The sequence below is a fragment of the Heliangelus exortis genome, chromosome 1 (assembly GCF_036169615.1).
Source record: "Heliangelus exortis chromosome 1, bHelExo1.hap1, whole genome shotgun sequence".
Taxonomy (NCBI): Eukaryota; Metazoa; Chordata; class Aves; order Apodiformes; family Trochilidae; genus Heliangelus; species Heliangelus exortis.
The window spans coordinates 30,999,868-31,011,773 of NC_092422.1; the positions used below are offsets into that span (position 1 = coordinate 30,999,868).

Here is an 11,906-nt window from a genome sequence, read left to right on the forward strand (position 1 = left end):
CACAGGAGAAAAGTAGGAAATTCTGTCCCAGGTGCCCTCAGTTCCACATCCACTGAGGATCAGTACATGCAGGAAAAATCTGTTGTAGCCACAAATATCAACAGTGCCTTTTCTGCTTCTGTTCCAAGTCTTCAACTAGAGCAGAGGGTATGAAGGACCCCAGGGAACTGGCCCTGAGTAGTTTTAATCAGAAAAGGTTTGAAAGGTACAGCTGCACAGTCAGCTTTAGTCATGCTTGCAGGTCTGTACATCAGACCTGCATTATGAATGAAAAGAGAATTTATTCTGGAAGATTATAGTTACAGAAAGTCTTTTTGCTTTTGCTAGGAATGAAAATTAAAAAAACAAAATAATTATTGACCATATCCTGCTGTGTAAGAGGAGATCTTATAATTGCCTAGTTCACTGGGTATGGAAAATACACACAATGCTGTCACTGAAATGCATTTCTATGTATGTGGAAGTGCAGAATTAGACAAAGCCTTCCTGTAACTGCTGTGGGGGAAGGAGAAGGGAATTCTGTGTTGCAGCTTTTTTAAAGCTCGCTTTAAAAGTGAGACTTAACTTAGCACTGGAGAAATGGTACAGAACATAAATTCCTTTCAAAAGCAGTGAAAAAAACAAATTCCAAGCCTGCAGACTGGACGTGAGGGAGATGGGAGTTGAAATGTGCATCGTGTGTAGCTTTGGTAAGGGAGGTTAAGCTGTGAATAAAAATGTGTCAGGCTAATATTGACAGAAAAATATCTTTCCATCTAATCTGCTGTGATTTCGAAGAGGAAATACAATGAGCACATTTAGAATCACTGGAGGTGTTGAACTGAAAGCTCTGGGCTCACGGTGATCTATTTAGAGCAAGTAAATATCTTCACTTCCAGAGTAAATCTCTGGCTGCCCTCAGGAAACCAGTCGTGGTGTTACCTTGTGGGGTCACTGCTACTTCGATCAAAGTAGAGTTTTTGCACGTCAGGAAGAGGACGTGAATGGAAATGTCTAGAAACACTCTTGATTGTCTGACTGAAAGGAGCTCTGTGGCTTAGCTGCTCTCAGTGTTTCCCCCCTCTGCTGCTTTCCCAAGCCTTTAATTGCACAGTGACAGTGATGTGAACGGCATGGACTGGGAAGGTATTCAAAAGGAAAAAGATCAAAAACATCCTGGCTTGTGGAAGGGGAGATTATTTGAAATGGTAATTGTGTCTTGTCCTTCATTCTGCTCCTTAGGCTGCAGAGGACACTACCAGCAGGTCGCTCTTTTATTGCCATGGATACCAAAGAGATCCCCCAGATTTTGCAGCAGATCTTCACATCTACCATGTTGTCAAGTGCCTAAGCATCACTGATGTCACAGCGAGGGAATTCAGAAGAAGAAACCCACTCCTCCTGGAGATAAGAACTCTAAAGCTGAGCATAAACATTAATAAATTATGTACTGTTCTCTAATCAGCAAAGCGACCCGAATCTGCACGACAGCCAAGCTGTAAAATTTCACCCCAAAAAAACATCTCAGCTGACTTAGTGCATTCAAAGAATTGCAGGGGGGGGGGGGAGGGGAAATTGCAGGATGGCAACAGAGAGAATGTTTTTGTGGAGGGACAAATAAATAAAGGACAGTTTGTGATCATTCCCCTGCCATGTTGCCAGCATGATGGTATCATCTCACCCTGTTGTTATTAAACACGGTTCACTGGGATTTGATAATATTATGCAAGGCAGAGCCAGGCAATCTGTCTCAGTGTTTTGTGTGCATATGTTTGAATGGGTAGTTAACTCCATCTCTGATTTAAACAGGACTGCTCTTGTCAGGCAGGAAACCTTTCCTTCCTCTGCTGTTGCTTTCTCGTCCTGATGGGCATCAGGGCTTCACTGCTGGATGCTGGGAACAATGGAGTGGTTTGGGAACGCTGAGCATCGCGTGTAAACACTCGTTATCTGATCAGGCACGGTGCTCAGAGTTGTCAGATCTGGAGAAAGTGGCTGTTTAGGAGGAAAACAAAACAAAAATAGATTCAGTTCTGCCTCTGAAAAGTAAGGGGAAAGGGTCAGAATGGTCTTAAGGACCCAAAAGCCAGCGTTTCCAAGGAGGGGACTAGTGCCGTGTCTCCTTTGCATGACAGATGATGCTGTCCTGCTGTGCTGTTTCCCAGAATCCCCAAGATGACCTCTGTACCTGGAGGTGCCTTTTCAGTCAGGAGACAAAAAAGTTTCTTATGCTTTGGTAGACCTCTTCCATTATCTGTTTTGCTTGGATCTTTTTAAGATGAAACTGGAGGAGAGATCTAGGTATGGGAACCTAAGTTCTTTTTTGTAAAAGAAGGAAAAGAAGATCTGGTTTTATTTTAGGAAGATATCTGTGTTGGGGTATATTTAATATCCAGGGTAGTTGTCAACACTAAGTTTATAATTGAATCAGATGGTGTTTGGCTTGTCCCACGAGGCAATAATCCCTCTTTATCTACTAAAGAATAGATGCCTGATAGTGCTGTAGGAGCACAGAAGTACCTGAAGAATTGAATGTGGAGGGTGTGCACTATGGCTGATATTCTGCTAGTGTTGATTTGAGGGTAATTGAATAAAATAAAAAAAAAAAAATTAAAAAAAAAAAGTCAATGTACTTACAGACATCTGAAGAATTGCAGTACTTCACTTATAATATTTCTCTTTACCCCCCCAGCTGCCCAAACCACACTGTGAGCAGTATATTTGGAGGGGTGGGAGGAGGCAACCTTAATTTGATTTTGCTAAATACCACCATCAGTGTTTTAAAGAGTCCAGATTCTAGTGGTTATTCTCCATCAAAAATCATGATCTCCAATCAAAAATCTGCCTCAAAAATCTTCACCAGAGCTTCAATCTTCACCAGTCTTCAACATTCACAGAAACGTCCCGTGTCTAGGATGTGTTTCAAAACCTGGCCAGCTTTGAAACTCATTATGGCAAGAGAGGACGGAAGACGTTTTTCAAAGGCTTGTTAGTATTGTTATGATAACCATATATGTGAAAACAAAGGTTGAAGATGCAATTCCTGTTTGGAGAGAAGGGAATTGGGAGGAGGTTGAGAAGGTTATTCCTTCCTGGGACAGCTGCATTCACACGCACATACACACAGACTGAGCAGAAGTCCACTTCCAAATATAAAAATCTTGGGTCTGTAAACATATGATGAGATACTAAATAAAAATTAAAAATTGACATATTAATAAGGCTGTTGGTAAATGTGTTTTTACATGGAAATTGCTTCAGCCCCTCTGCTTTTATTGCCAGCAGTCCTTCAAAAAAGAAGCTTCTTATTACAGTTATATTTATTAGCAAATGTACTGTACACTTGCTAGACTACTTGATTGGGTAAACTTTCTCAACCCAGATTTATAAGCAGTAGAATACTATTACCTTAGTTATTTTTATCATTAAATAAACAGTGTTATTGGAGGGGAAATCCTCTAATGTAAATCCAATTTAAAACATTTTTAATTACTACTCTTTCTGGAAACTGTCTGATATGCTACTTCAAGTTACCTTTCTGTAGCATTTGTTTTTATACTTTGTTTCAGGAGATGTTGTGTTTCAGTTCCCATTTCATGGGCCCACAGGATATGGCCATGTCCAAGGCCAGGTCAGCAGGGAGGGTAACTGGGGGAATTTTAAGGCTGTTCCCAGTAGATTTTGAGAAAAAGGGAAAGGAAAGAAATGAAGCTTTTTTTTTTTTTTTTTTTTTTTCCCTCTGCAGAAGGAGGGGACTTGGGTTTTGCTTTTAAGAATGTTTCATTGCAGAGCAGATTCGGCCCGACAGCGTCTCTCTAAATTGTGATAATTCAGGGTAAAATTTTCCCCAGGCTGTGCATCTCTCACCTGCTTTAATGCCCATCGCTACCCCAGGGAAATCAAAGCAGCAGCTGTGCTTTTCCCTGTTATTTCACTGCTCAGACATTCAGCAAACACTCTTCTTTCCTGTTTCTGAGACTTGCAGAGCTGCTTAATACACATCCATTTTTACTCAGTAGAATCATAGAATTGGCTGGGTTGGAAGGGACCTCAGAGATCATCAAGTCCAACCCTTGATCCACTCCCGCTGCAGTTCCCAGCCCATGGCACTGAGTGCCACATCCAGTCTCTTTTCAAATATCTCCAGGGATGGAGAATCCACCACTTCCCTGGGCAGCCCATTCCAATGTCTGGTCACCCTCAGTAAAGAAATTCTTTCTAATGTCCAACCTAAACCTCCCCTGGCACAACTTGAGACCGTGCCCTCTTGTCTTGCTGAGAGTTGCCTGGGAAAAGAGACCAACCCCCCCCTGGCTCCAACCTCCTTTCAGGGAGTTGTAGAGAGTGATGAGGTCTCCCCTGAGCCTCCTCTTCTCCAGCCTCAACACCCCCAGCTCCCTCAGCCTCTCCTCATAGGATCTGTGCTCGAGTTCCTTCACCAGCCCAGTTGCCTCCTTTGGACCTGCTCCAGCACCTCAATCTCCTTCCTGAACTGAGGGGCCCAGAACTGGACACAGTACTCGAGGTGTGGCCTCACCAGCGCTGAGTACAGGGGCAGAATCACTTCCCTGGACCTGTTGGCCACGCTGTTCCTGATACAGGCCAGGATGCCATTGGCTTTCTTGGCTACCTGGGCACACTGCTGGCTCATGTTCAGCTTCCTGTCAATCCAGACTCCCAGGTCCCTTTCTGCCTGGCTGCTCTCAGCCACTCTGTGCCCAGCCTGGAGCTCCCCATGGGGTTGTTGTGGCCAAAGTGCAGGACCCGGCACTTGGCCTTGTTGAACCTCATCCCATTGGAATCAGCCCAACTCTCCAGTCTGTCCAGGTCCCTCTGCAGAGCCCTCCTGCCTTCCAGCTGATCCACACTCCCCCCCAGCTTAGTGTCATCTGCAAACTTGCTGATGATGGACTCATTTCCCTCATCTAAATCGTCAATAAAGATATTAAATAGAACTGGGCCCAACACTGATTCCTGGGGGACACCACTGGTGAGCGGCCGCCAACTGGATCAGCACCATTCAGCACCACTCTCTGGGCCCGGCCTTCCAGCCAGTTCCTAACCCAGCACAGGGTTCTCCTGTCCAAGCTGTGGGCTGACAGCTTTTTCAGGAGAATGCTGTGGGAGACGGTGTCGAAGGCCTTGCTGAAGTCCAGGTAGACCACCAGGTAGACTTGCTTAAGATCAACGTGGCTTTGTTAAACTGAACAGCAGCACCGGTGACTGCTTTTGTTTTGTTGCATGCACAAATGTTATGTGTCATCCTCATTCCCTCTGAAAGCCTGGTATGGTATTTTTCACCTCACAGTTCACTGAGGCACTTTCACACTTATCAGTTTTTCTGAAAAGTCATGGTCTGAGTCAATGAGCAGAGCTGCTGGTTGAAGCAGGTCCTCACCTATCACTCATGCTTTGATAGCACTAATTACATCAGTAGTAGTGATTTTACCTACCTCTTATAATGCAGATTTTGATCTAGCTCTGTTTATATATGCAACGTGTTCGTACTCACTAGCTGTTTAGTAACAGTGCACAATCATTTAGGATTAGGATTATTATTTAGCTGACATCCAAAAAATATGCAGAATGCCCAGGCAGGTGTGATTTTAGTCAAAACCAAATTTAAAATCATGAGCAGCCTCACACAACTGCATTTAAAAGTGATGGGTAGCATGAGATGCAAAAGAACTTAAAGGGACTCATAATGTTTGACTTCAGCACTTTTTTTTTTTTTTTCCCATTTCCATCCTTTACTTCAGGTGCTAAACATGATTGCCTGTGTCATGCTATAACTTATCCATTGGTCTGATAAAATTAAGACTAAAGGTCCTAATTACTGATCAAATGTACTGGCATAATATTTGAGCAAACAGATAACAGCTTTTGAGAATGTAGTCTATGGATATAATACATATATATAATAAATAATACATATATATAATATATCATATGTATATATTGTACATAATTACGAAAATAAAAGGACCCTGAGAGTACAGATAAGAGGTACAAGAATACCAGAGGTTTTCTGCAGTTATATAGTTAAGATGTTTTTATTAGTATTGTAAAACAAGTATTAGAATAATTTGGAGGATTAAAAAAAAAAAAGTGCTGTATTGTCTACTGCACATTATTGTGTCTATTAATAAATTAAGAACAACATTTACTGAGAAATAAAAATCAAATTCCCAACTGTACCAAATCTGCACTGCTGACTGGAAAATATACTTCTGTTACAGAACCTCTATATGGGAAGGGGTTTAGTTGGTGCTTTAAATGCTACTGGGTTTGTGTAAGTAGATAAAGCTTTTGTGTTTGTCCACTGTAGTGTAATGGAAGTTGTTGTTCAGCTCAGTTAATTTTGCTTCTGGATCAAACTTCCATTTTGGCCTCATCTTTAAAAAAAAAATGAAATCCACAGCTTGCATTTTGTCATTTACTGTTCTTTCTGCCAGCATCTTGGGAGAGTCAACAGTGAACAGGCTCTTCTGGCCTGACCATCAACCTTCTAGGAAAGGAAGGTCAACATTTCCCCCTCCCAGCCCCTGCATCTGCTGTACAGGAGCAGCACTCACCACGTGGGAGCATCTTGCATGGTCTGTGAGGTGTGGAGCACATTTTCTCCCATGTCATGGGTGTCTGATGATCCCTGAACATCACACGAGGTAAATTACAATACATGGTGCTCTGGGCATTATATTTAATGAATGACAGATGTTGATGCCCAAACCATTTTGGAATATCCCAGTGATTTCAAACCCTCTGATGTCAGTGGTTTCTTGCTCAGTATGCACATTCTGCTCTGCTCCACCAAGCCTCAGAAAGAGGGAAACTGAAATATTCTCTGGTATTACAAGCACTAAAAGGTTATTTGTGTTTTTCTGTCTTCAAACAGGTTAAAAAACCCTGCAGTGTTACCAAAGTAAACATGTAACAAATTGCTTGAGAAGCGCTGCTGCTTTAGAGATTGTTGTGACAATGTGAGCAGCTTCCTCGCTGAATCAAATGTTTCAAAGTCTACATTTTCTGGGAAATAAGAGTGTGTAGGAAGATTTGAAAAAGAGCTGACGTTCTTCAGGATGAAAGTGATAGTGGGGTTTTTCAAAGGTGAGGACAGCATTATAAAATTGGAACAACTTTTTTCAAGACTTCTACAACTTTTGACAGGATAAATGAGCATAGGAAAATCTACTTTAAAAAAACCAAGCAGATGCCATAGTGTTACTCACAGCATCATTAGTCTGAACACCTGGTGTAGGCTGCATGTGGAAGAATTGTGTCTCCTCTACACTACACTTATTCAAGGAAAAAACCCAACCACAGTACGAATACTGATGCTTGGAAATACAAAAGGCATCTCCAGTTTTGGCCCTGGATTCCTCAGCCACCATGTAAATTTTTGTTTGGGACAGACTGAGCTATGCAAAGCCAGGTAGGGCTGAAAACCAGACCCTGACCCCAGTTCCTGATGCTGAAGATCCCTACCAGCCAGGTGTAATCTGGCACAAAAGTTCCCCCAGGTTCCAACACACCTGTAAGGGAAGAGAGCAGGGAGGGGGAAAAAGGATGAATTTGTCGTTTTCAACCTGGTTGGCTTCCTGAATTGGCTTCTCTTGAGCACCAGAGCAAGCACAGGCAGAGCAAAAAGGTGGCAACATGCAGAGGAAGGAGCAGGGTTGGGCAGATCTGCCTGATGTGGCCTCAGCAATAAAATATCCCACAATAAAAACCACATCCCAAGGCCAGGACTGGCTTGGCAGAGGAGCCCTGGTCAGCTCAGAGAACAGGAGTAAGATGCTGATGTATCATGGCCCAGACCGACCACGGGGACCATACAGAACAGAGCTGTCCTCACACAGGGCAGGTGGGCTCAGAAAAATCTCTTCTTCTGCAGTCACCACCAAATTGGAACCACTGTGGTCCCAGTGGCTTCAAACCTTCACCACTCTGCTTAAGTATCTGTGCCAGTAAGAGGCAGAAAAATCCCCTCCTTCCTTAGCCCAGGTGCATGTTTAGGATGGACTGGGGCTTGTTAACATTATCAGACAGTGGAAGAGGGACTGGGCTCATCTATGTTCCCTGAATACTGATTTTTTTTCCTTTCTAAATGCCTACAGGTTAGTTCCTTCTAACACAAGCCAAAATTTTGAAGTCCCTGGAACCTCTTACTGAAGGTGGAAATACTCACCAAGCACCTATAAACTAAATACATCTTACAAAGAAAAAAAAAAAAGTCCTTTTTATATCAGGACTTGATAAAAATCTGCTCTTAGCAACAGTGTTTTCAGTTCAAATCAGTAAATGAGTATTTTATGTTAGATTCTCTGTCTGGGGTCTCTGAGTAAGATGATATTACATGCAGATGGCAGATTGGAGAAAGTTCAAAAATAGCATTACATGGTTAGGAAAATGTGTTTTACAGGAGAGTGATAGGAAGAATGCTTTCCCAGATATTTTTTCCTGTCATCATGACTAAATCATGCTCCATGCCTTCTATACCAACATCTGCATTTCAGCTTGGCTTGGTTTGACATCTCTAAGGTCACCTATTGTAGTTTCCAAATTGAGAATTATTAATCAGTTTGGGGTTGTTTTAAAGAAATGCATCTGGGTAGGGGCAGGGATGCTCCCATGCCACGATTCCCAGAGAAGCCTCAGAGCAAGGACCCTGTTTACATCACACTGCACGAGCTGTGCCCATCCCCCAAATATTTGGTGGTGGCAAAGGAGGAACCTTAAAGCATTGATTGCCTCATCCCCTCCTCCTGCTTGGGCAGTGCAGGGAAGGGTGGAACAGGGACAGATTTACCAGAATCAGAGGTTTCTTTCGGGGCATCTTCACTGCCCTGTGCAGCTCACGCTTTTCCACCCAACCCCACAAGCTGCTCCTCTCCTTTCTCCCAGCTGGAGGTTGTGTCCACCTAAGACTTTGCTGCTCCTTGCTCATGGGAAAGTCCAAAAGTCCATTTTAATGAGAAGCCTGCAAGCTCTGCAGTCAGCAGCAGAAAGCGTGGTGGAACTTTGATACAGCAAAATTACTGTATATATTTTTTTTGTCCTGCTGAATTATCTGCAACCATTCTGCAGGTCCCCGCTTCTCTCTGCTGTCCCTTGGTGTTCCTTGCTGTACAGAGGGGCAACAACAAACATGGAAACTCTGTGTCCTCTTTCTCTGCTGGCACGGTGAGGGAAAAGGACTTTGGCAACAAGTCACATGATGTGCCCCAAGTGAGCAAAATTATCCTAGAGATACAGCTGGGGCAGTCCTCCTCATGGCCTCAGTTTTCTGGCACAACTCATTTTGATGTGACATGGTCCCAGGATAGCAAGACAGATGCAAGAGGAAAAAGAAGACCATCCATTCATCAATATATTTACTATAAGATCCTGGCTTAAGAACCATATTTATCTTTAAGCAAAGACTCCCCAGGGGCTGAGCATCCAGGCAGCCCAAACCAGGCAAGCATGCCCATAGTGGGGAGGTTTTCCAGCTAGCTGTAAGCTGACATCTGAAGGCAACGATCTTATTAGGAAAAGCAAACACTTAAAGGAGCCCCCACCTCATGGTTCATGCTCGCTGGAGGCCATCCTGAGCCTGTGGCATTGCTGCCTTCTCCTCTGGTGTTATCTTCTCATTTGAAGAGGACAGAGATAATTTCCCACTCCTGCCAACCAAGCTTGTGACAGGGGGGAACACCAATGTCATTTTGCAGATTTGCTGCAAGGGTCTTGTCTGAGCACTGATCAGGCTCAGATGGATGGGGCAATGGAATGGGGGATGTCACTGCATGTGCCACTGAGACAATTTTTTTTTAGGAAGTCCTCTTCTTCCTTATTCTGCCATTTTTAAGTCACCCCATTCTGCCATTTCACTAGAGAAGGTCTCCATGTCCATGAAACAGCAGGTTTCACTCTTTGTTATGGTGAATTTAAGAACTCAAACCTCTCCTCTCCTTTAGCACCAGCTCAGAAAAAAGCCTCATCACCCCCCCACCCCAAATCACTCCTCTCTCTGCTGAAAATAGTCCAAGCAAACCAAGCACACTCTGTAGGATCTGGTCTTTTGCAGGCTGGACAGGTGGAAAGTGAAAAACCTTGAAGTACACAAGATTTGGACTAAGACAGCACCAAAGCTGAGCCACAACACTGAGGAAACAAGACCTGAGGGGCAGCATCCATAGGCAAACACAGGCTGGTGTTAATGCTGCTTCTGCATCCAATGCCAAGAGGTACAAATTCTTTTATTTAGGTTTTTAGCATGTGATATTTTAGCTCTAAACTCATCAACAAGCTTTGTAATGCAAACCTTTTTTCATCAAGTATGGATTTTTATCCATGTGCAAATGAATAGATTGATTATCCACATAGAGAAGCACTAGATATTGTCAAAGGCCAAGGTATCCATTAAAACTAATATCTCATGTCATTGATGCAATACTTGAAATCACAAAATATAAGCAAAGCATCTCTGTAGATGAAGGTCAATGTCTGACAAAGCAATTGAGAGATTCTGGTGCTTTTTCTTGTAAAAAAGCAAGTCAAAACCTATTAGCCTTTTCTTTTTGCAGTCATCCTTTTCTATTTAATATATATCTAAGGTGGTTATGAAGACAGCCTGAGAGAGTTGGGGTTATTCAGTCTGGAGAGGAGAAGGCTCTGAGGAGACCTTATTGTAGCCTTCCAGTATCTGAAGGGGCTACAGGAAAGCTGGGGAGGGACTTTTTAGGATGTCAGGTAGTGATAGGACTGGGGGGAATGGATTCAAACTAGAGGAGGGGGGATTTAGATTGGATGTTGGGAAGAAGTTCTTCACCATGAGGGTGGTGAGACACTGGCACAGGTTGCCCAGAGAGGTGGTGGAAGCCCCATCCCTGGAAGTTTTTAAGGCCAGGCTGGACAGGGCTCTGAGCAACCTGATCTAGTGGGAGGTGTCCCTGCCCATGGCAGGGGGGTTGGAACTGGATGATCTTAGAGATCCCTTCCAACCCTGAAAATTCCATGATTCTCTGGTTCAGGACTGATAGGCAGATGGACAGTTACTTTCCACACAAGTTAAATCTCAGTCACCAGTATGTGCCAGTCCCCTAAATGAGACCCCCTCATTCCTTTCTCAGCACCATCCAATCAGTCTGGCTGAAAGATTTTACCAGTGATTTGCTAAAGCAAGCCAGAAACCTACACTAAGCATCTGCAGCCTAAGCTTGACCCTTATACCCAGCTATCACGTCAGCTTTTTTGAGACCTTACTTGCATGTTCCACACAGCACACCTGCCATAAAATCCTTTACAGAAACTGTAGTCAGAATGTGGTTTTCAGAAGCTTTCTGAAAGCTCCCTCATTGATGTGGCCCAGTACTGTGATTTGCAGGGTGGAAAAAAAAAAAAAAAGAAAGGAGGAACAATTCTCAAAACAAAACCAAAACAAAAATAAAACCAAGACAAACAAACAAAAAAGTCAAAAGATCCAGATCCTTCCCTTCACCACCATCACACAAACAGATGAAGAGGGAAGGGGGGGGAGCAGGAGAGGAAAGGTCATTTTGGTAAAAGAAGTGAGAGCAGAAATAGGTGCAAGAAAGAGACAGGAAATGATTCAAAGCCAAGCTGAGGGGTGGAAAAAAAAGAAAGTGGCCAAGAATATGTGTCCAGGCAGAGACTGAGAGAGAAGAGACCCTAAGAGAGCTCTTTGCCACCTCTGTTTAATCCTCTCGAGTGCTGTGGAGAGCAAGTAGGTGCCAGACTCTACCCTTTGTGCCTCCTCATCCCACCTGGCAGCTCCTCCCCAGGTGCCCTCTCCCTTGAGCCTTGCAGGGCAGCATTTCCTGTGCTTTTTAGCTGAAACCTGCTTGGAGCCTGCTCCAGAGTCCAAATGTACTTCTCCAGAGGGTCTGGGGCATCCTGTCTGTCACCTCATAGCCTGCAAAGCC

General features: G+C 43.6%; 1 protein-coding gene across 2 annotated transcripts in view; it reads left to right on the forward strand.

Annotated features, from left to right (window-relative positions):
- The window catches only part of VWA8 (von Willebrand factor A domain containing 8), a 178,854-nt gene extending 175,654 nt beyond the window's left edge, over positions 1–3,200 (forward strand). For both annotated transcript variants that reach the window (XM_071740230.1, XM_071740222.1), the window contains exon 45: positions 1,222–3,200. In XM_071740230.1, coding sequence (XP_071596331.1) covers positions 1,222–1,330 — 109 coding nt within the window. In that variant the 3' untranslated portion in view covers positions 1,331–3,200. The remainder of the gene's footprint in view (positions 1–1,221) is intronic.
- Positions 3,201–11,906: the final 8,706 nt, after the last annotated feature.